Source organism: Leptodactylus fuscus, chromosome 5 (assembly GCF_031893055.1).
Source record: "Leptodactylus fuscus isolate aLepFus1 chromosome 5, aLepFus1.hap2, whole genome shotgun sequence".
Classification (NCBI taxonomy): domain Eukaryota; kingdom Metazoa; phylum Chordata; class Amphibia; order Anura; family Leptodactylidae; genus Leptodactylus; species Leptodactylus fuscus.
In genome coordinates, this window is record NC_134269.1 from 185,233,568 (window position 1) to 185,260,180 (window position 26,613).

A 26,613-nucleotide genomic window follows, 5' to 3' on the forward strand; every position below is an offset into this window, starting at 1 on the left:
GAGGGGGGCATTAAACCGTGGGAGTAGCTGGAGGGGGACCTGTCTTCCTCTATTTCCCCCCAGTTTAATGTACCCTCCAGCTGCCCCTACGGTTTAATGTCCCCCTCTAGTTGCCCCCAGTTTAATGTCCCACTTCAGCTGTCATTAATTTATTGTCCCCTTCCAGCTATCCCCACTGTTTAATGTCCCCCTCCAGCTGCCCCAGTTTCATATCCCCCTCTAGTTTTCCCCAGTTTAAACTGGGGCACGAGGAGAGGGACTTAATACGAATGGGCGTCACCGTAAAAGTGGGCGGAGCTAAATATGCGGCGTGCATAGCGCGCTGCACATTTTGTCCCTCTTTCTGGTCTTCAAAAGTTGGGAGGTATGGAAAAACTAAATAAAAATGGCGTCCCCATTCTTTTATGTTGACATTCATAGCAGTGGCGCAACAAAATCCACAGCAGAATAAATGTATTACAAGCTCTCAATGTAAAGGATTATTTCTCTCGAAAACATTGCAACATAACATTTTGGACTTTGAGATGGGAAAACCAATCCCGATTTATTATCTATGCTGATTCTGGGTGTCCAGCCAAAACAAAAGAAAAAAAAAGTGTAACCTTTGGCACAGCGGACGGGACTCTGCGCAGAGATCTTAGTGAGTGTTATAACAGATACAGTTGTGATAGAAATCAGTAACCACAACACTCAGTCCTGCCCCATTTACTCACATGGGAGGAAGCCTGTCCCAGCTACACACAAATACCGTAATCATCCTAATAGAAGAGATGACTGCCTTCAGAGAGAATACTAACTGCATATATCACTGACTCTCAGAGGGTATAGTGGTGCTGGAGCACCAGACAAAGATCCTAGAAGTATTCACGGAAATAAAACAGATCAAAAAGTAACTTTTATTAGATATAATAAAAGCCATATGAAAATGTAGCAAAATAAGAACCTACAGCTACTGTGGGTCCTAGAGCCATCGTATGTGTGAAATAGCAGATTTCTCTTCCATATATTCCATATATTTCCCTGATGATGTACTATACACCTACGGAAAAGTGTAGGAATGATAGACTAGGGACAGACAGCAAAACCACGTCCTATAGCCTCATTCACACTTCAATTTTAGGGTTTCAATCCAAGAAGTTACCGTATATACTCGAGTATAAGCCGAATTTTTCAGCCCAGTTTTTGTTCTGAAAAAGCCCCCCTCGGCTTATACTCGAGTCAGCAAAAAAAAAAAATAAAAAAATAAAAAATATAATAAATATATTAAGACTTTCCCATTCTGGCTAAGAGAAAAAAATGCTGATCAAATACTGACGTGTGAATGTGATCTAAGACTTACTGATTGGATGGTTAGCTTCCACAATCACGCCAGAAGAGTATCTACTGCCATATGCCGTATCGGCATTGTGGGTGAGATTTCTACAAGTCTCAGCCATATCCTACGATTAAAACCTACAGCATAAATTCACCTATGGGTTTTATCTGCAACTAAAAGGTCCATTCACACGGAGGAAAATGGTGAGGAATTTGGTGTGGAATTTTCCACGCTGAAAAAAAAGCCTCTCATTGATTTCAATGGATTCTGCTAGTTTTTTTTTTTCCACTAGCGGAATTTTCCACAAGTGGAAAATTCTGGTATTGGAAAGAAAAGCTAGCAGAATCCATTGAAATCAATGAGAGGCTTTTTTTTCCAGCGAGGAAAATTCCACACCAAATTCCTCACCATTTTCCTCTGTGTGAATGGACACAAGGGTCCTTTGCCAGGGACAACATAGTATAAATGTCAAAAATTGTAGCGTTTTAAAGGATTTGGATAGGATTCTGGCTAGACCCATCCACACATTGCAGAAAACTAGATGGTGAAAGGGGTAAAACCCCTATGGCACCTGCTCCATGTACCCTCCATATAATCTGGCCCTGTCAGTGACTATTACCTGTGACATTATGATAAAATGCCACCTCACAGGTAAGCCATGTGGCATCAATAATGTTGGTGTCATACTGGTGTATGCTGTTGAGAGATTTTTGGGTCCTATCAGGTTCTGGGGCATGGTAGTAATTTCTTCCTCTGTGGAGCTGATGCCGTGTAAAATGAATAACCAGTGGCGGGCCAGAGCCAGAATGAGGCCTAAATACCCTCCGCTGACCTCCGTGACTCCAAAAGCACTGGACCTGTCACTAGAGGGAAACCAGAACCTCCGCAGACTCAAGTGGAGGCTTCGGCCCTCGACCAGTTGGGACCAGGCCTTTCCGGCGCTGGACACAGAGCGGGATGGGAGCCTCTGCGTGGCACTGCGGAGTCCCCGGTCCGCCTTAACAGGTATATATAGCACTGTGCTTGGTACTCAGTAAAGTAGCTGCAGCACAGTCACAAACCCCACAACCTCTTCAACAATCTGATCGGTGGATGTCCCAGATGTAGGATTCACACCGATCAGTATTGATGACCTATCTTAAAAAAAGGTTCAGCAACATCTGCCATGAAAAAAACTTTTGTGGGGCCTTAGCCCAAGACTCTGCGGGTCTATGGTAATGTTGTAAATTGTGAACCCTATATGAGATAGTGATTGATAATGTCTGTAAAGTGCTGCAGAATATGTTGGCGCTATATAAGTAAGCTATATAAATAAGTAAAGTGAATGATAGTAAAATAATTTCTGCAGCGGTTTCTGGTGGACATTAGGGTCCATACAATAAAACATGTATGCATAGGCTATACAAAATGTGCAAGAATAGTCTGCTGTATGAATGTGCTCCTAGTGAGAAACATCTGCGCACCAAAAGAAAATGCTTTAAAGGGATTCTACCACTAAACAACATTTTTTTCTATTTACCACGTTGGAATAGCCTTAAGAAAGGCTATTCGTCTCCTACCTTGCTCAGTTGCCCCCGGCCCGCCATTCTGTAGAAATACCGGTTTTTACTGGTATTCAAATGAGTTCTCTCGCAGCAATGGGGGCGGGCCCCAGTATTTAAACGGCAATGGGGGCGTCCCCACTGCTGCCAGAGAACTCTCTCCAGCGACGCCTCCATCTTCAGCTGCATCCTCCCCTTCTCTCGTCGTCTTCCGTCTGGGTCAACTCTGACGCCTGTGCAGTCGGCTCTACTTGTGTCTCACTCTAGAAAAATGTTGTTTTAGTGGTAGAATCCCTTTAAGATAGCGGACATTATAATTCATATCTAATCTAATGGTTTCTAAATCACTTTATGTTGGCAGTGCCAGAGGCCCCTGTACCAGGCTTCAAATAGACAACACCCTGACTAGCATGAAGTCTCCATACTGGAATATATATATATATATATATATATATATATATATATATATATATATATGTATGTGTATGTATATATAAGCAGCAGCTGTCATCTGGGCCCTCCCTGCACTCTGGTGCGCAGCTACTCTGGTAATTACGGCTACAATAGTTTTGCATTGCCTAAAGTTTGTGAGGAGGCTGCAGCAGGTTTAGTGAGTCCGGAGGAGACTGAACAAACACAGGGCAAACAACGGAGCAAGATGTGACCCACACACTGGCTGCCAAACCTGGTTGCAGTCATGGGCTGCCAAGCCAGCAAGTCCTGCTGCTTCCATGGAGCCAGGAAGAAGGTAACAGTGCTTGTCTATGGGCTGTAGAGGAAGTTGTGGGCAGAAAGCGTCACTTTTGCTCTTTGGCAGGGAAGGGGTTATCTCCCCCAGCATGTGTTAACCCTTGCCTCCCCAGCATGGAGTGCAGTGTTGGGGTGATGTGTGTGTGCCCCCTGCAGGGAGGGGAGTGTCACTGCCATCATTAGTGACAGAGGTCAGGCGCAGTGACCCCTGGCTAGATGACAGGGCTGGTGGGCATTTCAGGGGCACTGCCAACCATAGATATAGGCAATGAGTGATCAGCAGTGTCAGAGGGATCAGCCCCAACAGATCTGCTAAATCTCTTACATTGTAAGGCTTATCGGATGTGTTTGCGGTTGTTATCGCCATCATTGTAGCTTTAGGAGGAAGCACTTGAAATATCAAACCTGTCAGACTGGTGGAATAACAGGACCAGCTCAAAATGTCATTTATGGAAGAATTTACACTATAAACATTAGTGGGCGCCCCGCATACACCCGTGTCAGTGCACCCCTATTTATCTACCTTGCTTGCAGAGATATTCAGTATCACTATACCCTCAAGTGCCCCAAAGACCAAAAACTAAGCGCCATCTAATACTCCAGGTGTACCAATTTTATGGCAGACACATACTTAGTCATGACAGCCACAGTTTGTCAAGTGGCAGTATTGCAGTGTTAAGGAGGCGCCTGCCGCTGTGTTGCATTGTTAAGGGGGCACTTGCTGCGATCTTGCACTGTTAAGGGGGCACCTGTTGTGGCCTTTCACTGTTAAGGGGGAACCTTTCGCGGCCTTGCACTGTTAAGGGAGTAACTGTGCCTGGCGTGCACTGTTTCGGGGGATTTACATATCTATTGGCATTGGGTTATATTTATTGGACCATGGTTAAGAGAGTTTTCCCTTTTGGATTTCCACATATTGCCATCTTTGGCAGGCAGGGTTTGGGGTACCTGTGGATGGCACACTGTTATGGGGGCAGTTTTGGCAGGTGCGCACTGCTAATCTGTGCTTTTTCTCTGTACATTAAACAGTCAATGTGGAATCTAGATTTATTTTTCTCTATGGCAACTTTCCAGTATCAGATCAGTGGTGGTTGCTGGTCAGTGATAGGGCCTGGCACATTGACATGGGGTTGTCTGAGGGGCTTTAGGGATTTGATGCCAACCTGCTATTGCTGGCTTGCCCTTCCTAACAGCTGGTTTATTGTGACCCGGCCCCTTTACTCCAAACCTCTCATGTCGGGGCTGTGTTGATGGGCAGGAATGTGCATTGGCTGTTTTAAGCACTTCAGTCATTGCCGAGCTGACCTGCGCTGCGCCTTACATTCTCACACATATATACACACATACACTATCACACCCACACACTTTCTGATACTAGCATAGAGCTCTGTGCAGATTATAATCCACAAGCAATTACATAGTTACCAATAGTTCTTCATTTAGAATTCTTGTCCCTGGGGAAATGTCCTTAGAAATGTTGCTGATGTCTATATAAGAAATGTTTTATATTCTGCATTTTTCTTATGCTATTCTGGAAAAGTAATGTATTGATACTGACTGCAGCATTTAGAGTATATTCACATGCAGCAGATTAAGGGTTAGTTCACATGTAGTTTTTTGGTCTAGATTTTAATGCGGGAAGCCGCGTCAAAATCTGGACCGAAATGCGCCTGCCACGGCTTCCGACAGTTGCGGCTTTCCGCTGCAGATTAGGCCCAAATGAATGGGCCTAGTCCGGAGGGATTGTCTTGACGCCGCCGCGGAATCAGTGTCAAGATAGGGCAGGTCGCTTCTTTTTTTTGCGCAAACGGTAAAATACTGCTCGCGGAAAAAGGAAATGACCGGCTCCCATTGAATTCAATGTGGTCCATATAACAAGAAGACCCACAGATGACCCTAACCTTACTAAGGTGGATTAAACGCCCTAGCACCATAATCCATCACTATCAAGAATTCGCTGTAGGGATGAGGTAGAGGACCCTGGATAAAAGATTGTCCGGGGCCCACAAGACTCTAGTTTTGCCACTGCTATTGAGATACACTGAACTAATTTTTAGAAATGTAGAAATTTCTGCATTAAAGTGTGCCATGTGTGAATAAGTCCTTAGTTAAGACCCATGAATTTATCCTGAAGTAACTCACAGGCCAAGATGGAAGATACAAGTCATTTGACTTCAGAGTTGTGTAAGTGGTAAATATCGGATTTGACCTGTGTGATAGAAGATGTGCAGATGTGAAGATGTCCAGCCATGTGCACAGCTGGCGGTGATTTTACAGGGGGATTCTGGCCCCACTTGGAGCTTTCATAGTGATGGGGTCCAACACTTGGGCCATGTACAGATCACCTGTTCCGGCAGCCTCCAGATGTAACGGCCATGTAAGTGGACGGCAAGCACATGTAGACTGCTCCTATTCAAGTAATAGGGTTACAGTCCTATCCATGGCATAGTGGTGATACCAGGGAATTTCAGCACAACTCCTATTACATGAATAGGAGCCACCTGCACGTGCTCTTCGTCCACTGCAATGGCTTCTGGAGGCTGCTGGAACAGATGATCTGTACACGGTACTGTGGATAGACTGGAAGTATGAAAAATCCATTTGGGGCCGAAAAATCCATTCAGGCTAAGGCCCGACGTAGCAAGCCACAGCAAAAAAAAAAGCTGCAAGAAAAACCCTGGCTGCAACGCATCACGTTTCTTCCTGCAGCGCTTTTGACAGGAAGTCTGCATATGTTTCTTCTGTGGACTTTCTGCTTCCATTATACCTATAGGGAAACCGCCAGTGTTTCTGTAGGTATAAGTGACACGCTGTGATTTCCATGAAATCGCAGCGTATCCACTGCACATATTTTCCCATAATATGTGGCAAACCATGGTGTTAACACCACTTGGGGCCCCGGCCTTAAAGGGAGTCTGTCACCAGAATCCAACATATTACCCCATCCGTGCAGATAGATAGATTAGGTTCATCTGAATCAAACTGTTTTACCCTTGTGAATTGCTGCCTCCATTGCTGAGATATCGCTGTTTTCATCAAGTGGCAAATGAGTATTTTGGTGCAACAGCAATGTGGAGGGGTCTGAGCAGGAGTTCCTTTTTGCCCGGTGGCTGTGGCATGAGTTATGTTGTAGGGGCATCTTCATCAGACATCCCTGCACCCAGACTACATATCCCACCATGCGTCTCACAGCTATGCCCCTGATATGTGTAAGTGATCATGTACACAACAGAGAAACCAACCGGGAAAGATGGTCTGTGTGTGGGCCGAATATTCAGGTCTGTACTATGCATTGCATTGCTATGCTATGCTATGCATTGAAGTATGTAGATATGGAAAGCTGGATAAGTGTGGCATCCATATTGACTGCCACCTGCTGTAGTTTCCCAGAGTCGAAGATACTGGTTAAAACATTTCTTATTACATTGACAGAGAAAGAAAACTCTCAGCCTTCTGTGTACAGTATATAGGATACAAGTACAGTATTCTCTGTCAAGATATGGATGGAGGAGCAGCTAAGACTCCCAGGCTTCTGTGTATATAGGTTACAAGTATTGTCTGTCAGGATATGGATGGAGGAGCAGCTAAGACTCTCAGCCTTCTGTGTACAGTATATAGGATACAAGTAAGTACAGTATTCTCTGTCAGGGTATGGATGGTAGAGTAGCTAAGACTCCCAGCCTTCTGTGCCTGTAGGATACAAGTATAATATTCTCTGTCATGGTATGGATAGAGGAGTAGCTATGCCTACCAGCCTTCTGTGTATGTGTGTGTGTATATATATATATATATATATATATATATATATATATATATATATATATATATTACAGGTATTGTCTGTCAGGATATGGATGGAGGGTAGCTAAGACTCCCAGTCTTCTGTATATATAGGTTACAAGTATTGTCTGTCAGGGTATGGATGGAGGTGTAGCTAAGACTCCCAGGCTTCTGTGTATATAGGTGTCAAGACCTTGTTTTGTTTAGTAAAATATGCACACCCACATACATACACATAGATCATACGCACGTGTACACACACACACACATGCGCATATATATACATGGACCATACACACATGCATGCACACATGCATACATACACATGGATCAAACACATGTACACGCATGCACTGACAAAACATGTCTGGTATCTTTAGTGGCTGCTTGCACTCTACAGTATTTTTCACAGGCCTCTGGGCCATGGATTTGGCAGTTTCATAGACTTCTTTGTGCATAAAGCTGTGAATTTTGCAGGCTCCATAGAAGTACTGTATATGGAGGTGTAGAATCCACGATCTGGAGACTGTAGTGTTACAGTAGTGTGCAAGCCGCCTTACTGAGCAGCCATATTGGTCAGGCGAAAACTATTTCATAGTAAGCTTGTCAGTATTGCTTACTATACAGGAGCTTTCATCACTGAGCCCTACAATAGATAGTTATGTAACTGGAAACCAATGTTACTCTTTTGTCCATGAACTACTTATAGATTACACCGGAGGGAGGGGGGGAGGGCTGCACTATGTTGTTATTTGGGTGTAAATCAATGGCATAACTAGGAATGGCGGGGCCCAGTGGCGAACTTTTGACATGGGGCCCCCCCGAACACTGAAGACTCTGACCGACCCGCCAACATTCCTGCGCACACTATTATACCCCATAGTAACCCCTGCAAACAGTATTATACCCCATAATAGCGGCTGCCAGGATCGGTAAGTAAATAGGGCCTGTTACCGTTTGGAGTAACTCCAGCCAGTAACGGCCTAACAAAAACAAAAACCGCAGCGGTAGAAGCTGTCGCCAGGCCCCCAAATGTCCCGGGCCCTGTGGCAGCCGCTACTACTGCTACCCTGGTAGTTACACCCCTGGTGTAAATGTTTTATATGTTTGTATAAGGTGCATAAATTTTAATTTTTGATTAAAAAGAATGCTTCAAAAATAGTTGTAATAGTTTATACTACATATGTATTGAATATATAAAATCAATAAACATCTTGAAATGAAAAAAAAAGTTGTTCACATCAATTGTACGACAAATTAGTAAAATGCCAAAATAATAAAAATTTGAAGTGGAAAAAAAGATTTACTATAGCTCTCTCAAAATGTCAATTTTAGTGTGACACTGAAAATTTTTACCAATTTTAACCAATAATTTAACATCTTTTCCAAAGCCGCTGGGTATTCTACTAGTCTGTGATAAAATCTATATGACGCCATGTTTTTCAGCCCCATCGCACAATGTGTGTGACCATCCAGAACATTTTAGAGGCATTGGCTACCTGGCTGGTGGATTGGCCATGCCAAGTCTAGGCCCAAGTAGTCATTCCCGGGTGCCTGGTGTTGGCCTGCTATTTGTCGCTGGTAACCTGTGCCATCCTGACCGCAGCACTGATATACACAGACGCTCCAAGCTCCCTTTTTATTACCAGACAGCATGAATCTCGTAAACACTGTTTGACATTACAAATGTGGTTGGCATGAGCCGCGGATCTGTTTCCCAGTGCAGCAGATTGTACATTCCTTCTAGGGATCTGTCCGAATATGAAGCCAGGCTCGGGGAGGGTCCTCAGTACTCCTGGAGCAGTAAGGACAAGTGCGGGGAATACATTCTCCTACTACAGTGCCTAATAAAAGGAGGGGGGAGGTTGTAAGGCTGCTGCTCACTATGTTGATATCGTACTACTATGTGAACTGAGCCTTAAAGAAGCTCTTCTGCAAAATATATATTCCCTCAAAGATAGGTGAAGGAGATTGTAGGGAAGATAATCTTCTTACTACTTCCTTCCGGTCCTCAGTTGTCATATGATTGTTACTCTGACGCTGTGGGGCAGATTTTTTTTTTTTTTTTACGCACCAATGGAGGTTTTCCTCCTCCTTTCTCACTTTCCTGTGTATTGGCATCGTGTAGACGGGCCCCATCTTGCAACGATTGTGAATCTCATAGACTTGGCTCAATGTTACTGCTCTATTAGCATTGCAGCTTGTGTACTCACAGCTGGTGCATGGGGGTCCCAACAGTCATTCTCACGCTGATGTAAAAGTGAGGTCCTATAGAATGAATAGGACATCAATTTTATAGAAGTATATATCCCACTTACACAGGACAATAAACATTGTCCCATTCGTACACATTCAGCAATTGAATATGGATAAGGGTGGATTCACACTAGCGTTGAAACAGAATCCGCCTAAAATTGGAGGAAAGGTAAGGAATTTTCTCTCCCAAAGGTTTCAATATAAAAGCGGCAGACCCCATTATGTATAAACCAGCAGCTCTAAATGGGGTCTGCGGTTTTCTACGTGTAACTGTTTTTTAAGCAGACACGGTCTCCGTCCTTTGAACCCTAGCGTAGGTCACATATTAGCTTAATATATGAAGGTAAGTATATGTATATCAGGGTGTGTTTACATTAAGGTTTTCAGATGCAGTTTTTGAAGCCACAACCAACAGTGCGGTCGAATACCTGTCCTCTATTACCCCTTTATGATCCACTTCTAGTCTTGGCTTTTATAACTGCATCTGAAAACCTGAAGGTGTAAACACACCCCGCTTGGTCTGGGTAAGGCTGGTTGTACACAAGTATGCACACTAAAACCCGAATATGTGTGCAGCCCTAATAAGTCTTTGTGTCTGGAAATAGTGAGCACTACTTGGGATACAGACTATTGTGAGTGATGACGGTCTGTGTACGCTGCTGTGGAATGTGCTGGTGCTATATACGCAACAATATTAGGACTTATGTATCATTCAGTGTTCTGGCACTTCCCTGAATACACAAGATACTGTTGCTGACATATTCTTAGAAGAGTATGTAACTACCACCATGAAACCAGCATACTCTGTTCAGAATAATGTAGTTATAGACTGAGAGTGTGGGTTTGGGCTAGTTCAGATAAGTGTATATTTTGTTTGCCTATGTGTACAGACAGAACAGGAACCTATAGCAGTGAATGCTGCAAATCACACAACCATTCCGGGTTACATGGATACCATTGGAGACTATTGTCTTCCATGGCCTTTCTGTTGGGACATATAGTCTGCACACATTTGTGTAAATTTCTTAGTTTGTTGTGGGTCATATATATATTTTTTATACACTCCTGTTACCTGCCTAGGGTATAGTTACACAAGTTGTCACCACCTTTCATACTACACATGGTTGTACTTCGATTGCCACATTTTTTGGTTATGGTTATTGATTTTTGGATTGGGTTTGAGCACAGTATTTAATGTGATTTTGATCACATGGTCTGGCCTTTGCAGGACAAGTATAGTATTACGTGCTGGCCACGAAAGTATGTTGTCGACTATGTAATATATGGACATGCAGGGTTTGCTAGACTAAGACACAATTTTTGTTAGTACGTGGATATCATTGGTGGATCTCTTTCAAGGGACGTTCCTTTGAAATTGGGAGTTGCTTTGATGTCCAAGATCCTTCATACTGGAGGAGTCAACCCTTTATAAGAGGTAAAGGAGCGTCTCGGTCGCCTTCACATCTAATCCTCTTTGCAGCTTGGTACCCCCAAACACAAGGGCACAATGAGGACCTGCAGCCCCCACTTATCAGGCATATGTAGAATAATCTTGAAGAAATGTACCCCCAAACACAAGGGCACAATGAGGACCTGCAGCTCCCACTTATCAGGCATATGTAGAATAATCTTGAAGAAATGTCTCGGCTTAATTTTGTGGATATAATTTTTTTTTTTTTTTTGCATGAAGTGGCGTGACCCTTTACTGACTACTACTGAACATCCCCTATCCCTGAGTCCTGTATATTAGGAGTGAGTATGTTGTCCATGTCACCACTTACCTTTTTTGCAAGGAGTTTGTATGTTCTCCCCGTGTTTGCATGGGTTTTCTCTGTGTACTCCGGTTTCCTCCCACAATCCAGAGACATACTGATAGGGAATGTAGATTGTGAGCCCTATATGGGACAGTGACTGACAATGGCTGTAAAGCGCTGCGGAATATGATGGCGCTATACAAGTAAGGGCTCGTTCACATCTGCGTTCATCGGTCCTTATTGCAGGTTTCCGTTTCCTGCATAAAACAGATGCAGGAGACGGAAGCCTGCAGGAGACTTTCTCACCCATTCATTTAAATGGGTGAGAAAGCTGTCCGGCCGTGCGCGGCAGTGAGCGTTTTGCGCTCTCCGCCGCGAAACCGGGTTTTATAATCTGGACACAGAGTCGGACATGCAGTACTCTGTGTCCGGATAAAAAAATCCGGTTTCGCGGCGGAGAGCCTAAAACGCTCACCGCCGCGCACGGCCGGACCCGGTCTATGGTTTCCGTCTTCTGCCATGCAGAAGACGGAAACCATAGTACGGAGACATGAACGCAGGTGTGAACCCAGCGTAAGCATACAATAAATAAGTATTGCCCTAGAACCCCTATGATGTACCTCACTACTGTACATGTTGCTGAGGGTTAATGCTCTTTTTTGGTAAAGCGCCCTCATGGCAGCAGGGTCAGCTCAAAGGGTTAAGTATGAGTTACCTCATATAGGCCGGTTCTATCTGTGAAAGTCTCTTGGGGTAAAATGGCTGCCAGCCGGGTCACTGTCATGAGACACTGAGCAAGGGGAATGTGAAGTGTTGGGGCGATTCATGTTATTTATTCCTTGTCTCTGAACTCTGAGGCATTTTCCATCCTGGGCAGTATAAAAAACTTCAGAAATCTGTACAAAAGATGTCTTATTCTTCAATAAATGACTTGCTTCAGCTTTTATCAGGCGTCCTGATAAAATTCTGTTTGTGTTTTTAGCATGTCTCGGGGTCTCAGAACATGACTGAATTTGGCAAAGTGAAGGGGCAGCAGTAGGTATTTCAGTACAAGACCCAGTATCGTCCATTACCATGTCAATCTGTCTGGCAATGAATGGGTTAAAGGGTTATTGGGGGAATAACAGAGCTTACCATTGTTACTAATAGACACCCCAGAGCCCATTTATTACCTTTGTAGAGGACGGCTGGAGGGGTCAGAACCTTCATTCCTCCGGCTCCTCTGCACCCGCCCTGACCCTCGCTGACATCACTGACTCCCCTGTACTAGATCCATTAACTAGAATGACGGAGAGGCAAAGGAATGAGAGTTTGGGCCCTATGCACAGGTAAAGGGGTCTCTAGAGGACATATTAGCAATAAAGCTTTACTAGTGCAGGGAACACTCTAGTAAGCTTTATTATTCCCCAGATAAGCCCTATAAGTTGCAGTACGACATGGGCACATATTGCTCTGCTGTTATGGCAGTGTTGAGGGTCTTGGAGGTGGGTAGCCCCCCAATCGCACATTGATGTTCTATCCTCAAGTCCTTTTCAGATCATAAACCAGCCACAGGTCTTATAAATTGGTTGTTTAGTGTCCCCCTGTGCAGTTCTTTTCTGAAGCCGGATCAGTACACCCCTACACTCACCATCTATTAGTCCTCTGGCAAAGTGAAGCCAAGGTGTACGCCGGGACCACTGAAGGTAAGTCTGATGTAACTCAGTGGACTTGCCTCTAGGTTTTTATTTTCAGTTGTGGTCATGGACTGTATTAGGAGAGGGCTTTTTGGGATATCAATCCAATGGTTCATAAAGACAGTTTAATGTCCCAGATAGACCCGCCATTCCTTTGAAGGCCACATTCACCACTAGTGATAGAATTATAGCACACAATTTCCCCTTGACTTTATGTAGGATCTTCTGATAATGTGTTAAGTCATTATTCTTGCAGGTTATACATGGAAGCGACACTTATTGAATGTGTATAATCCTTGTATAGATCTTCATCAGAAATCCTTATGGCAGTCTCAGGTTTATACTGCGGATCCTAAAATACACATGATATTCGCCATCTGTAAATCTCTGATGTGAACTTGGCCTAATATTCACAGAAGATGAAAATATTCTTTTTGCGCTGAGTGTTTGGTACAATTGTATCTTGTGTCTAGGCAGTATGAAGTAGTGCTATACAGTGTGGACTGGATAAAGTTATAACAAACCTTCAGCTGTATGGAAGGACAAAGGGTGAGTTCCAGCCTTTGGATATACCTATTGAATGGTCCCATTCACTGACATTAAACAGGAATCCTGAAAATGGTGAAGAGGAAATGAGAGGACAAATGCATTTTATTGACCCATAGGCAATAGGCATTGTATCATGACATACCATATCCTCCCCGAAAAGCAATGCACAAGGAACAAATGGAATATGCCATGCTTTTTCACATATTCAGGGAATTTATTAGAACTAAAATCCCCTTCTGGCTTATGATACACCAGAATGATCAAGAGGTCCGGCCTCTTAATTGTAGTATGCTATGCCCAGCGCCTGGAAAAATGGTGAGCTGGGCAGAAAAACATTAAAGTGAGATCGTATACCAAAGATGAGCCCCTTCTACACCAGTTTTATGGCAAACCTATATAATAAATTCCCCCATTAGAACAAATCTATGCAGAGGCAGATATATCTCACCATGTGCAATTGCCTCAAAAACTGTGGGTAGAACTACAAAGAAACTAAGATGGGTTCTGGATAACGTCGGGAATGTCAACCCATGTGAGGATCAACCATATCGCTGACCCTACAAGTGTTCCTTATTAAATTAAATTTGCAGCAGTGTGTGCTGGTTTGTTTATCATACCCATAGGCATACCCATGTATCATACTGATAGGCATACTTATGTATCATACTGTTAGGCATACCTATGTATAATACCGTTAGGCATACCCATGTATCGTACTGATAGGCATACCCATGTATCATACTGATAGGCATACCCATGTATCATACTGATAGGCATACCCATGTATCATACTGATAGGCATACCCATGTATCATACTGATAGGCATACCCATGTATCATACTGATAGGCATACCCATGTATCATACTGATAGGCATACCCATGTATCAAACCGATAGGCATACTTATGTATCATACCGTTAGGCATGCCTATCGGTATGATACATAGGTATGCCTATCGATATGATACATCGTTATTCCTATAGGTATGATACATAGGTGGTATGATACATAGGTATGCCTATGTATCATACTGATAGGCATACCCGTATCATACTGATAGGCATACCTATGTATCATATCTATAGGCATACTTATGTATTATACCGATAGACATACCCATGTATCATACCTATAGACACACCCATATATCATACCAATAGGTATACTTCTGTATCATACCGATAGACGTACTTATGTGCTGCTCTTCATAATGCCCCAACATTCCTGGCAGCAGTAATTTTTCTTCCAGCAGACAATATACATTGTGAGACCTATACATCAGACCCGATCAGAAGTGATGTTAATGCATCCATTTTTTTTTTTTTTAACTGATTCATTTAATGGACACATTATAGTCAGTTAGTGTCCATTTTTATACTGTCCGCTGTTTGCGTTTTTTTTTTTTTGTTTGTTTCTGCTTTCTGAGCATGCGCAAAGAAAGCGGACAGTATAACGAACGCCTGTCTGTTAGACATAGACGTTAGTGGAAAAAGTAGCGTATGCTTGCCATCTGTGATAAGTCCATTATTTTGGATGGACACAAAAGTCCTGCACCCCAGGGTTTTATGTCCGTGTAAAAAAACCAGATATGTGAATGATTTGGTGCAAACATACACTAACGGACAACAGAGAGAATCTATTTGAAATCAATGGAATTTTTAACAAATTTATGACGGGCCTGTTAGTAGAGTCCGTTGCTAGCATTCATTAGAAAATATTAACAGACACTAACGGTAGTGTGAATGCCCCCTGAGACCACTATATCTGGGGGTGCAGGCACTATTATCTGTTAGACACATCTGCCAGTCCTGCATGAGTATAGGGACTACTGACTATGTGCTGGCTGACTTTGACATCTGGCTCTTTCAATCCATATATATCTGGGATTTATTGTAATTATGATTAGTAAAAGTTAAGTTTTTAATAAATGTATTTAATCATTTGAGCCAAGTAACTACTGTGATTTGGATACTATGCATAGACTCGGAGATACATTACTGGCCATATCAGCCCATATTCTGTAATACAGCTGTGGCCTTGTAAGTGTCAGGTATATGGGATTTGGTGGCAGTGGGCCTCTGAGTATTTTAAGCATGTGTGTGGGAGTATCTGCTATTTAGAGAGGAAACCCAGCATAGGCTGTTGGAAAAACCTGGTCAATAGAAGATACTAAATTTACTCTTACTTGGTCTGTCATGGGGAAGACTGTGACTATCTCTGACTACTACATGTTTGTACCTCGCTGAACATATATAGTGAATCGGTAGAGAAATAGAGGTTGTTTTGTTTTTTTGTCAGCAGAGAATAATCTCATGGTTGGCATCCTAGGCCCGTATCGTGTAAGGGTGCTGGGCGCTTTGGGGTATAGGTTGTTCTTTGCACTGCTAAATATGGAGAAACAGTCAGCTTAATCCTTGTATAACAAAAAGCTCAGAAACTGACAGCTAGAAGGGGCTCTTCCCAAGATCTGAACCATAATTACACTTGTAGATAGATAAACTTAACATTTTTGCAAATATAAATAAAATTTTGCAGGATTTTCAAGATTTTCTCAAACCTTCTTAGGCTGGGTTCACACTAGCGATTGGATTCTCTTCAGAGATTCCGTCCTCGAATTTGCTTGAAAAATGCGAAGTAGGACCCCTCCAGTCCACCTTAAACTGTGCTGCTCGCTTAATTCACCTCACCCCCCCCATCTTCATCGGCTGCTCCCCTCTGCCAGTCCCTCCACCTATAGCCCAGCGAATTGAGTTCAAGCTACTAACGTTAACATTCAAAGCCATCGACAACCTGTCCCCTCCATATATCTCTGACCTAATCTCCCGCTACCTGCCCACACGTAACCTCAGATCCTCCAATGACCTCCTACTCCGCTCTGCTCTCATCCACTCCTCACACAACCGTCTCCAAGATTTCTCTCTTGCATCCCCTATACTCTGGAACTCCTTAGCAAGACCCATAAGACTGATCCCTACAATCACAGGATTCAAGAAGGCCCTGAAGACTCACCTATTCAGAAAGACCTACAACCTCCAATAACACTATCACCGCACTGCCATCTGTACAGTCTCCCCCTCTCCTTCTGTCTCTACCCCCTTCCCCCATAGACTGTAAGCCCTTGCGGGCAAGGCCCTCTACCCCACTGTGCCAGTCTGTCACTGTTAGTATTATATTTACTTATATATTTTGTGTATTGTATGTAACCCCCAAATGTAAAGCACCATGGAATTAATGGTGCTATATAAATAAATAATAATAGGACTTTTCACTCTGCATTTTTCTGGCAGACCTCATTATAGTCTGTGGGTAACTGTTTTTTTTTTAGCAGATTGGGTTTCCGTTTTTTGGGTCCACTTGCGGGACAGAAACCCAAGCGCAGCTGTGAACTTATAGTAAGTGGCGACAATCTTGTTTTAATAGGTTGCTTATGGATATGACCATAAATGCAGGAACTTTCGATGGTCTGGCTAAGCCATGACTGTCATGGCTGTCTAAGATGAAAATCTTTAAAACTCTGAAAAACTTTTAAACTTCTACAAATTTAAATATGGCTATGTTTGTGCGAAATCCCAACGTTGCGGAAAAGCTGCTTCTCTTGTTGCAGAATTTGCTGTGTTTTTTTTTTTGTTTTTTTTTTTTCTTTTTTTTTGAGCCAAACCCAGAAATGGGAAGTATAAAGGGAACACTTTCATATTTGTCCATTCTGCTCAATGCACCCTTGCGTTTCGCTGAAAACACTGCAGAACATTTGGCAAAAGTTTGACTTAGAAATGCTTGTGCTCCAACAATCCACCACAACTGTACCCTTTATACCAATAGTAGGTTCCCCCCAATGCCTTTACCAGACATTTCCAGGACTCTCAGGTAACGGGTTTTATCGCTATAAATCTTCTCGGACATCTTTGAGTCTATTTTTAGGCCTTGGTTGATCAGATGAAATGTGCAGTGTAAATAGAGAGATCTGCAACTCTTTGTCTAGCGATTGATGATGGCAGCCATCACAGCGCCAAGTCACTGCCAGACAAGCGATATAAATTTACGCCCGCACACAGGCCTGACTCACTGATGTTCACACATTCCTTGTAGAGTCTCTGTCATCAATCTCATTTTTTTTTCCACTACGCTTTCCTGTTTTCCATCTAAGCCCACATGATACACATCTCCTCTATCGAACGTGCTGGAGAGGGGCTGAATGGCTGTCATCCGTGAGAGTCGCCCCTTACAGTTTTCATTCTTGTGATGGTTTCACACATGAGAAGGGAGAAAGTATTTGGTAGGATCATTATCCTGTATCCTGGACGCCAAATATTTACTAGACATGTGTATTACTTCACATTCTACCACCCCTCTCCCACCCTTTGGTGTTTTTAGAGGGTTGATCAGATAGAGGTAGCTCTGTACGGGCAGGACAACTTTGCAATTTGTTAGATATTTCCCCCATGGTGTACTGTAAAAACAAACAAAAAAATCCCTCACCTGGAAGTCTCCCCCTTCAATGCCCTCTCTTGCCACAGGCAGAAGTGTAGAAGGTGACTGTATTTGTCTGCACAAGAACAACTTTATAATTCCGGAGTGCACAACCTTTATAGATATTAGGACTTTACCGTGGTGCAATGTGTAAGATTTGTTATCGGGCAATGGTTCCAAATCAGAGTTTTTTTTCAGAGTGCTACAGAAATAAAGGATTTGAAATGGGTTACGCTACATTCACATCTGCATTTGGGTTTCCGCTTGGGAATCCCATAATCGGAAACCTAATCAGCTTAAAAAAGCGGTTACCTGCGGAAACCCATGGACACTAAGGCCCCGTTCACACGCGGCAAGAGGGGGGGGGGGGATTTTGACACGGAATCCTCCTCAAAATCCGCCCCCCCACAATAGCGGAAAAAAGAAGCGAGCTGTCCTTTCTTGAGGCGGATTCCGCCTCAGGAAATCAATACAAGTGAATGGGAGGCAGAAAACCGTGTCAAAATCCAGGGCACGTTTTTTAAAGGTCCATTTTTTGTGCTGGAGGGAAAAACCGCCTGGCGGTTTTTGATGCGGTTTTTACTAAAAACCGCCCCAAAAACCTCTTCCTAATTCCTGAAGCGTTTTTATTCTGAACCAAATTCCGCCACACCCTACTCACGTATGAACCAGCCTGCTGGGGCCTGCTGGGTTTCCTCCCCATTTCCACCTGAAAAAACGAATTTTTTGAAAGTAGACCAGACACAGGTGTGAACCTAGTCTTTCTTGCACTGTACAGTAGATACCTGGAGTGCAGGCCTCTATGCCATATCAGGTCCTTAAGGTACCATGCACATAGGGGAATCCGGGGCGTATAATACAATCTGTGCATCAGTCAGACTTCCCAGCCTGAATTCAGGTGACTGTGGCAGTATATAGTATAGGATAGTGGAACTGCAGGCAGGCTGGGCCTCCCAGTATCACAGACTGGAAATTTGGCCCTACGGGTACTGTTGTACATCTTCTAGCTCTGGTTTAACAAACTTCTCTGTTCTTTGTCTCACAAATTCTTGATGATTGGTAGAACATAAGATGGACTTTTGCAGGGTGTGACCTTTCACTGTCTTTCATACCCTTTTAGGCGTTTATATTTTGTGCGCTGAAATTAATGACAGAGTCTTATACTTTTTACTGTGGTCTGCACTATTCCCCGGGTATCTGTAATTATATAAAATGTGCTCTGTGATGCCTTGTGAATCGTGCATCAAACAGAGAGACATCCTTAAAGGGAGTCTCATTGATGTGCGGTATTATATACCACTAGGAAGCCGACAGTGCGCCGAATTCAGCACCATGTCTGCTTTCCCAGTATGAGCCCCGGTGCTGGAGATATCAATGTGCACTGTCAGCTTTCTAGTGGTATACAATAAATAATAATAATGCATTTTATTTATATAGCGCCAACATATTCTGCAGCGCTGTACAATTTGTAGGGTTCATGTACAGACAAAAAGATACATTACAAAGAAATAGTCACTTCGCACAATGGGACTGAGGGCCCTGCTCGCAAGAGCTTACAATCTGTGAGGTAGAGGGGGTGATAAAAGAGGTAGCAGGGGCTGCATCGGAGGTAGCATTGCTTATACAATGGTCAGACAATTTTGTAATAGAAGTTACTGTCATTACACAAACAAAACTGTATGAGCCGTCACCAGTCATATCCTTTAACGTGCAAATGGATAAAGTCAGTCTCAAACGGCATCATATCATGTCGGGTAGTGAACACAGTAGGGTTTGTTTTAGGGATTCTAATTACGGTACAGAAACGTTTACATTAGGAATTGTGATGGGCCTGTCTATAAAGATGCGTCTTTAGTTTGTGCTTGAAGTTGTAAAAATTGGGGGTTAATCTGATTGTCTGGGGTAGAGCATTCCAGAGAAGTGGTGCGACTCGGAAGAAGTCTTGTATACGAGTGTGGGAGGTTCTGATAATAGAGGATGTAAGTGTTAGGTCATTGAGTGTGCGGAGAGCACGGGTTGGGCGGTAGACAGAGATGAGAGAGGAAATGTATGGAGGTGCAGCGTTATGGAGAGCCTTGTGGATGAGGGTGATAACTTTATATTGTATTCTATAATGAATAGGCAGCCAATGTATATAATACCACACAGCGATGAGGACATGAAAGGTCCTCGTTAAGTATCACACCGTACTGCACTATACTATTTGCATAGTACACCATTCTAATACACTTACTATAAGGATGTAAAAATCCAAGTAGAAAGACTATCAAGTAGATGTTGTAAAGCACTGACTTATTGATGCCTATTTAATACTAGCAGGAGAACCCGGCTTGGCACGGGTATATTTCATTTTTTGTTTGTGTAGTGGCCCCATAGGAATTGTCCAATTTTGCACTGGTGTATTTTCTATATCGTTTGTGTGTTTCCATATCTAATCTTTCAGCTTGTGGTACTGTGTGCAGACAAGCTTATCTAATCGTCTGACATGTGATACTGTGTGCTGACCTGTGTATCTAATCCTCTGATGCGTGTATCTCAGCTTGGATATCAGTGTTGGATTGTACATGTGGAGTGACCGTGTGTATGGCAGTTGGAATATGAGTGAAAGACTTGCAGGTTTGTTTTGGCTAATGAGGGGTCAGGGTGTTGGGAAAGCTGTATCTCCAGAACGGTACGTCTGAGTGAGTTGGGTTCTCATCTTAAACCTTCCCTGATACCTGAAGTATCTGTGTGCCAAATTTGGTGAAGATCGGTCCAGTCGTTTGGTCGCGCATAAAGAACAGACAGACAGAAATTCATTTTTATAAGGTAGAGAGATATATCATTAGAATCCCGTTTTAAGCTAAACCGATGTCAGAATAGCCTTAAGAAAGGCTATTATTCCCCTTCCTTTAGATGTCTTCTCCACACCGCCATTCCTTAGATATCCCAGTTTTTGTCCATATGCTAATTAGTTTTCTCGCAGCACTGGGGGCGGTCCCCAGAGCTCAAACAGCACTGGGGGCGTACCCTGTGCTGCAAGAAAAGTATCCAGCGCCACCTTCTTCTTGTTCACCGCCTCTTCTTCCTTATCCCGTCACGTCGTCTTCAAAAAGCGCTGACTGTGCATGTCCATTGCCATTTTCCTGTGGCGAACAGGAAAGAAGCAACAGCGAACAGAAGAAGGCGGCACTGGATATTTTTCTCGCAGCACAGGGGTTGCCCCCAGTGCTGCGAGAAAACGAATTAACATCTGGACGAAAACCGGGATATCTAAGGAACGGCAGCGTGGAGAAGCCCTCTAAAGGTAGGGGAAGAATAGCCTTAAAGAGGTATTCCCATGTACATAATCATATCTATATTTGTAGATAATTAAAAGTTAAAATTTTTTGCAAATATAAGTAATTAAAAATTCTGCAGAGTTTTAAAGATTTTCTCTAACTTTCTTAGTGGTGACAGTCTGTTATCTTGATCGGTTGCTGTGGATACGACCACTAATGAAGAAACTTTTTATGGTCTAGAACTTGTCAGGAGCCCAGCTATGATTTTCTTATTGTAGCCGGGTTATCAGGCAGGGACACTACATGTATCAGAAGATATCCCGGCCACGATAAGGAAATCATGGCTGATTTTCTGACCTTAGAAAGTTTCTGCATTGGTGGTCGTATCCATTGGCAACCGATCAAGCTAACAGACTGTCACCACTAAGAAAGTTAGAGAAAACCTTTAAAACGCTGCAGAATTTTTAATTACTTATATTTGTAAAAATGTTTAACTTTTAATTATCTACAAATGTAAAAATAATTATGTAGATGGGAATACCCCTTTAAGGCTATTCCGACGTGGGTTTAGCTAAAAACGGGATTCTAATGATAGAATACCTTTAAAAAATTTGAGATGTGTGTAGGTGACCGTGCTCTCCAGCCTAACTGGCCAGTGAGCATCGCAAGGCCGCAACCGCCCAGACACATTGGCACACTGGATATGACGTCTACTTGTTACATCCACTTTTTGATAGACATTTTATGGCCGTAAACACAGTGATCCAGCAAACTGCTTCTCATTGCAAGATTGTGGTGCGGTATGGGAGGTTGTAGTGTGGCTGTAGGTTTTTGTTTCAGTATGTGAGGATTAAATGGTATATGTCATTGTATCTAATCTAGCGCCATTGTGGTGGTTACAAATGTTCTGGTTAGCAGTTGCCAAGCTGTTTCTATAGTCTCAGACCTGAGTGTTGGGTGTGATCACTTACAGTCTTTGCTACGAGATCCTGCAGGTACCTGGCTCTAATCCAAAAACATTGTTTGCTTCAAGGGGTTACCCATTAAGTATAGCAATGTATTAGAGTGTGAAGAATCGCCTTATTACAGGGACTGGCAAACCTCCTCGCCACCTCTCTGCACTCAGAGAAACTTGTCTTTGACTTTTCTATAAAGCTTGTAGCCTAGTACATGGCCATAATACAGCTGCCAAACATATCTATGTATCACCTAATGTAATGTGAAGAGAGCCTTTACTCCTGCTACTTGTAGTAGCAGCCTCAACCTCCTTGCACCTTGGCCTGCATATGGCCGAACACACAAAACAGTAGGGTATTTCTAACTTTTACCTGTATATAGCCTTTATAAGACATGGCTTCTTATGTCCATTAGACTGGTACGGTGCTGACCGAGTGGACGTAGTCACATCAGGATATTCCAGATTATGATATTAATACAAGTTCTCTAAACCTGGTTCATGGCTGATTAATTTTGCATTCAGTAATACAGTTTTACGTAGTTTAACTCCCCCCACAACATATTTATTTAGGCAAGTTAACCCTTTACAGTGACTGGATTTGACAACTGTACAGCTTGAAGCATTGAGCGGAATTCAAGAGCGATCTATGTGAGTCTCTCCTCTCCATCATGGTGCTCGGTGAACTCTCTGTGATCAGGATGTGGTTCTTCTGCATCCTGTTTCTCCCCTGGGGGGGGGAAACGTCATCACCTTGGCGTGCTATAGAAATTAGCTCAGCTATCACGAAAAAAAGCGTTTAGACACAGTGTCACTGTATAGGTCTGCTCCAGTTACTCTGCAAAACTTGTTGTGTTTAAGCATTTTGCTGTCCAGATTTCTGTACAATTTCCACACCTTTGACATGCACATACTGTATAAAACCTGAAAGAAAAAATTATATACTATACCGCCATACCCATATATTGTCTAAATGTACACACATTGTGAAAAGTCAGAGTTTTAGATAGATAGATACGAGATAGATAGATATTAGATAGATAATAGATAGGTAGGAGAGTAGATAGATAGATATCATGGATGTCTACAAACTCCTGAAAATAAAAAAAGACCAAAAATCTCCTTCATCCAGATGCCAATAAACAGTTAAGGTATGAAGTAGACAAGTGTCCAATCAGGGATAGGGGTCTATTACTTCTCACCCCTTTAGCAGAACCTCCGAAAAAAACATATATTTTTTTTTTTCATTTTGTGATGAGGGTAGACTTTCGCAAGATGGCTTGAAGGAGTTTACCCATCTTGTATATTGCTAGGGTATACCTCATTTTATGATCGGTAGAAGCCTGACCTTTGGGACCCTCGCCTACATGGCCCACTACATGGCCCACTTAATAGAAGTTGATGGGTGTTGGCACCACCAGTGGTCCCCAGATCCTCTGATCTCACTGGCCAAGAGGGCTTAAACTTCCGTATGGCAAGTCCTCATTATAGATATCTTCTCATCACAAGCTTTTCAGGTGACCAGTAACCCATTGTACCCTAATAATGTTCTATAGCTCATATATATATCTGTAATATTTATATATATATATATATATATATATATATATATATATATATATATATATGTGTAATTATATCTGTAGTTATGAGTCCTCTTTCTCTCATTTTAGAGACATCACAAGGCAAAGAACGAACAAGAGTTGAATGACATAAACGGTGAGAAAGTTCTGTGTGATTCTTTGTTGTGCAGGTAACAAGAGATGGGAGAAGAAACCCAGAGCTTTTCTTTAACCCTTTCCTGCATGTTAATGTATAGTGGTAGCTCCTAGAAAAATGTGGGTTTGGTTGGGGAAATTTGGGACTGGAGAGCAGGGCTGTAGATTAGGAGTCTTGACCAGTTTTGGGTGGAGTCCGAAAAAGTTCATAACGCTCAACTCTGACTCCCAATAAAATGATTATTTCAATTATATTCTACAATTATTGGTATTCATAGCTTTGTTAACTATTTACTTTCATAGGAATTCATTCATTAGTTTTGAGCTTTGCTATGGCTGAATTCAGGTGCGCCTACATGCGCAGAATTATTACAAGGTCCGGCCTCTCCATAACTTTAGTGCATTTTGCACCTGTTGGCGAATTAATTCAGTCTGGGGTAAACACCTGTCTTTATAAATTCCCCCTATTGGATTCTGCCATGGTCACTTTGTTTGCTTGACCTAATATGTAGATAACGGGACCCAAAAGATCAAAGACAATGAGCAGGAAATCAAAAACCTCCGTCAGAGATTCCAGGAGGAAAAAGTCACCCTGGAAAAGGCCAACAGCCTCAAACTGGAAGAGCTGGAACGTGAGATAAAAGAACAGGTTAGTTGCACATATAACGTTCTTGGCTTGAAAAGGCCCTACATGGCAGAAACGTTGTTCTATAAGTGACAAGGTGAATAAATGCTTAGTTTTATTGCAATGTGTGCTTCCTTGGACCTTATCGAATTGAAGTAATCCAGTGACTTACTGTAAAGGTTGATCAAACAATAGCATTGGAGGTTTACAAGTGGTGCGAGGAACTTGGACATAAAAACAGCCAGCAGTCCTGTCAAAGTGTCCAGCTATGGAAAATGTGGCCACCTATACATTGTACAAATATATCAAAAAGATGTGAGGTATGGTGTTTGTCACGGAGCAAAGGTATACGTCCTTCCTCCGGAGGATCTCTTGAATCAACAGGGACGCAAGAGGATGGGAGACAGCAATTTATTGTAATCCACAAAGTTAGTAGCCGGCGGCGGTCACATCGACCGTAACAATAAGTCCACGGAAGTCACAATCCAATGATAGCTTTGGTTCCTTGGTCCTGTAACTAAATCCTGGCTCTCTGCAGAGCTGTGCACAGGTCGGCTAACCCATACTAACATATCAGATGTGATATCAGTACAGGCTGTAATAACATTGCACGGTCACTATAAAACAGATCCTGTGTGATCTAAATGGTGAATATTAATTGTTCAAAGGTACCAGATGCAGAGACCTTTACCTTTCAGTACAAGCTCTGTAAATTCCCATTGACAGGACTGTAATTTGTGGGTCTGTAACTATCCGCAATTGTGAATCCATACAATTTTAAGGTTCAATTGCTGTGTTGGCACTTTGCGATAAGTTAGTGGGTTGTGGGTTGCAGTTTGGGCACTCGGTCTCTAAAAGGTTCGCCACCACTGCTACAGAGGGATTACTATCCATGGCTATCTGGTTCCTACGCGTTTCTGTGTTTGGTAATAAACACTTCCTCAGGGAATCTACAGCTACTGAATAGATAAATAGAGCAGGACCAGGAGGTAGCCACCATCCAGTTAGCGTGGCCAGGAGTGCATGGAGCCAATCCATGTTAGGAGGGGTGGACACACCCACGTTCCAGGTCCGCCTCTCTGATAGGTATCATTACACTGATACTATATAAATGCAGCAGAATTTCTGTGTGATTGAGAAGCTGTACAATATTCTAACATAGTTTTATATCTTGATCCATTGCTATTTTAAAGGTGTTGGTTTGCTGTCGGCGAATGAGAACAATCTTAGTTATATTCACGTGCTGTAAACCTGTACGCAACTAGTCCTGTTCTCGGTACATTGGGGAAAATTTATTAACAGAAATGTGCCAGATTCTGGGGCACTTTTGCACCATAAACTGATGCCCAAAACACGTAATAAATGTGGCACGGGGTATGTACTTTCCTTTTTTTTTTTTTTTTTTTTTTTTTAAAAAAAAAAAACACCTCGTCTGATAAGGTGTATGTGACTTAAGATGTAACAATTATCACCCTAATTTTGACACCTAGCATTGCAAACCAGCTGAGAGTCAGAGTGGCAGCAACGTTAGGGTTGCCATTTGACTACCATTTAAGAGCAGGATAGGCCATCAGTATGATGCTTTAGACAAGAGGTTCTCTAGAATTAGAGAATTATCTCTGCTTTCTTTCAGAAAGAATCTTAAATATTGCTTTTGGTATTGTAGCTTACCCACATTAATTGTCTTGCAGACTAAGAGAGATGCAGATCTGGAAATAGAAAGGCGTCTTTCAGACAAGACTTCAGAAATGAAGGCCGAAATGGATGTGAAAATTGCAGGTAAAACAGCATTATAATTCCAGACTATTAAAATGCCCATACACATTAGGACGGGTTCACATCTGCACTCGGTCTCCGCTTTGCAGGTTTCTGTCTTCTGCCCGAGAAACTGGACAGGAGATGGAAACCCGGCAGTCCGTGTCGGCCCGTGAGTGTCTTCTGGTCTCCACGACAAAACTCTTTTTT

General features: G+C 42.7%; 1 protein-coding gene across 1 annotated transcript in view; it reads left to right on the forward strand.

The window, feature by feature from the left end:
* The first annotated feature begins 3,449 nt into the window (after nucleotides 1-3,449).
* Nucleotides 3,450-26,613, forward strand: part of CCDC69 (coiled-coil domain containing 69) — a 35,542-nt gene continuing 12,378 nt past the window's right edge. The window contains exons 1-4 of the mRNA XM_075274923.1: nucleotides 3,450-3,604; nucleotides 23,979-24,024; nucleotides 24,536-24,672; nucleotides 26,340-26,427. Of these exons, the coding sequence (XP_075131024.1) occupies nucleotides 3,554-3,604; nucleotides 23,979-24,024; nucleotides 24,536-24,672; nucleotides 26,340-26,427 (322 nt within the window). The 5' untranslated portion in view covers nucleotides 3,450-3,553. The remainder of the gene's footprint in view (nucleotides 3,605-23,978; nucleotides 24,025-24,535; nucleotides 24,673-26,339; nucleotides 26,428-26,613) is intronic.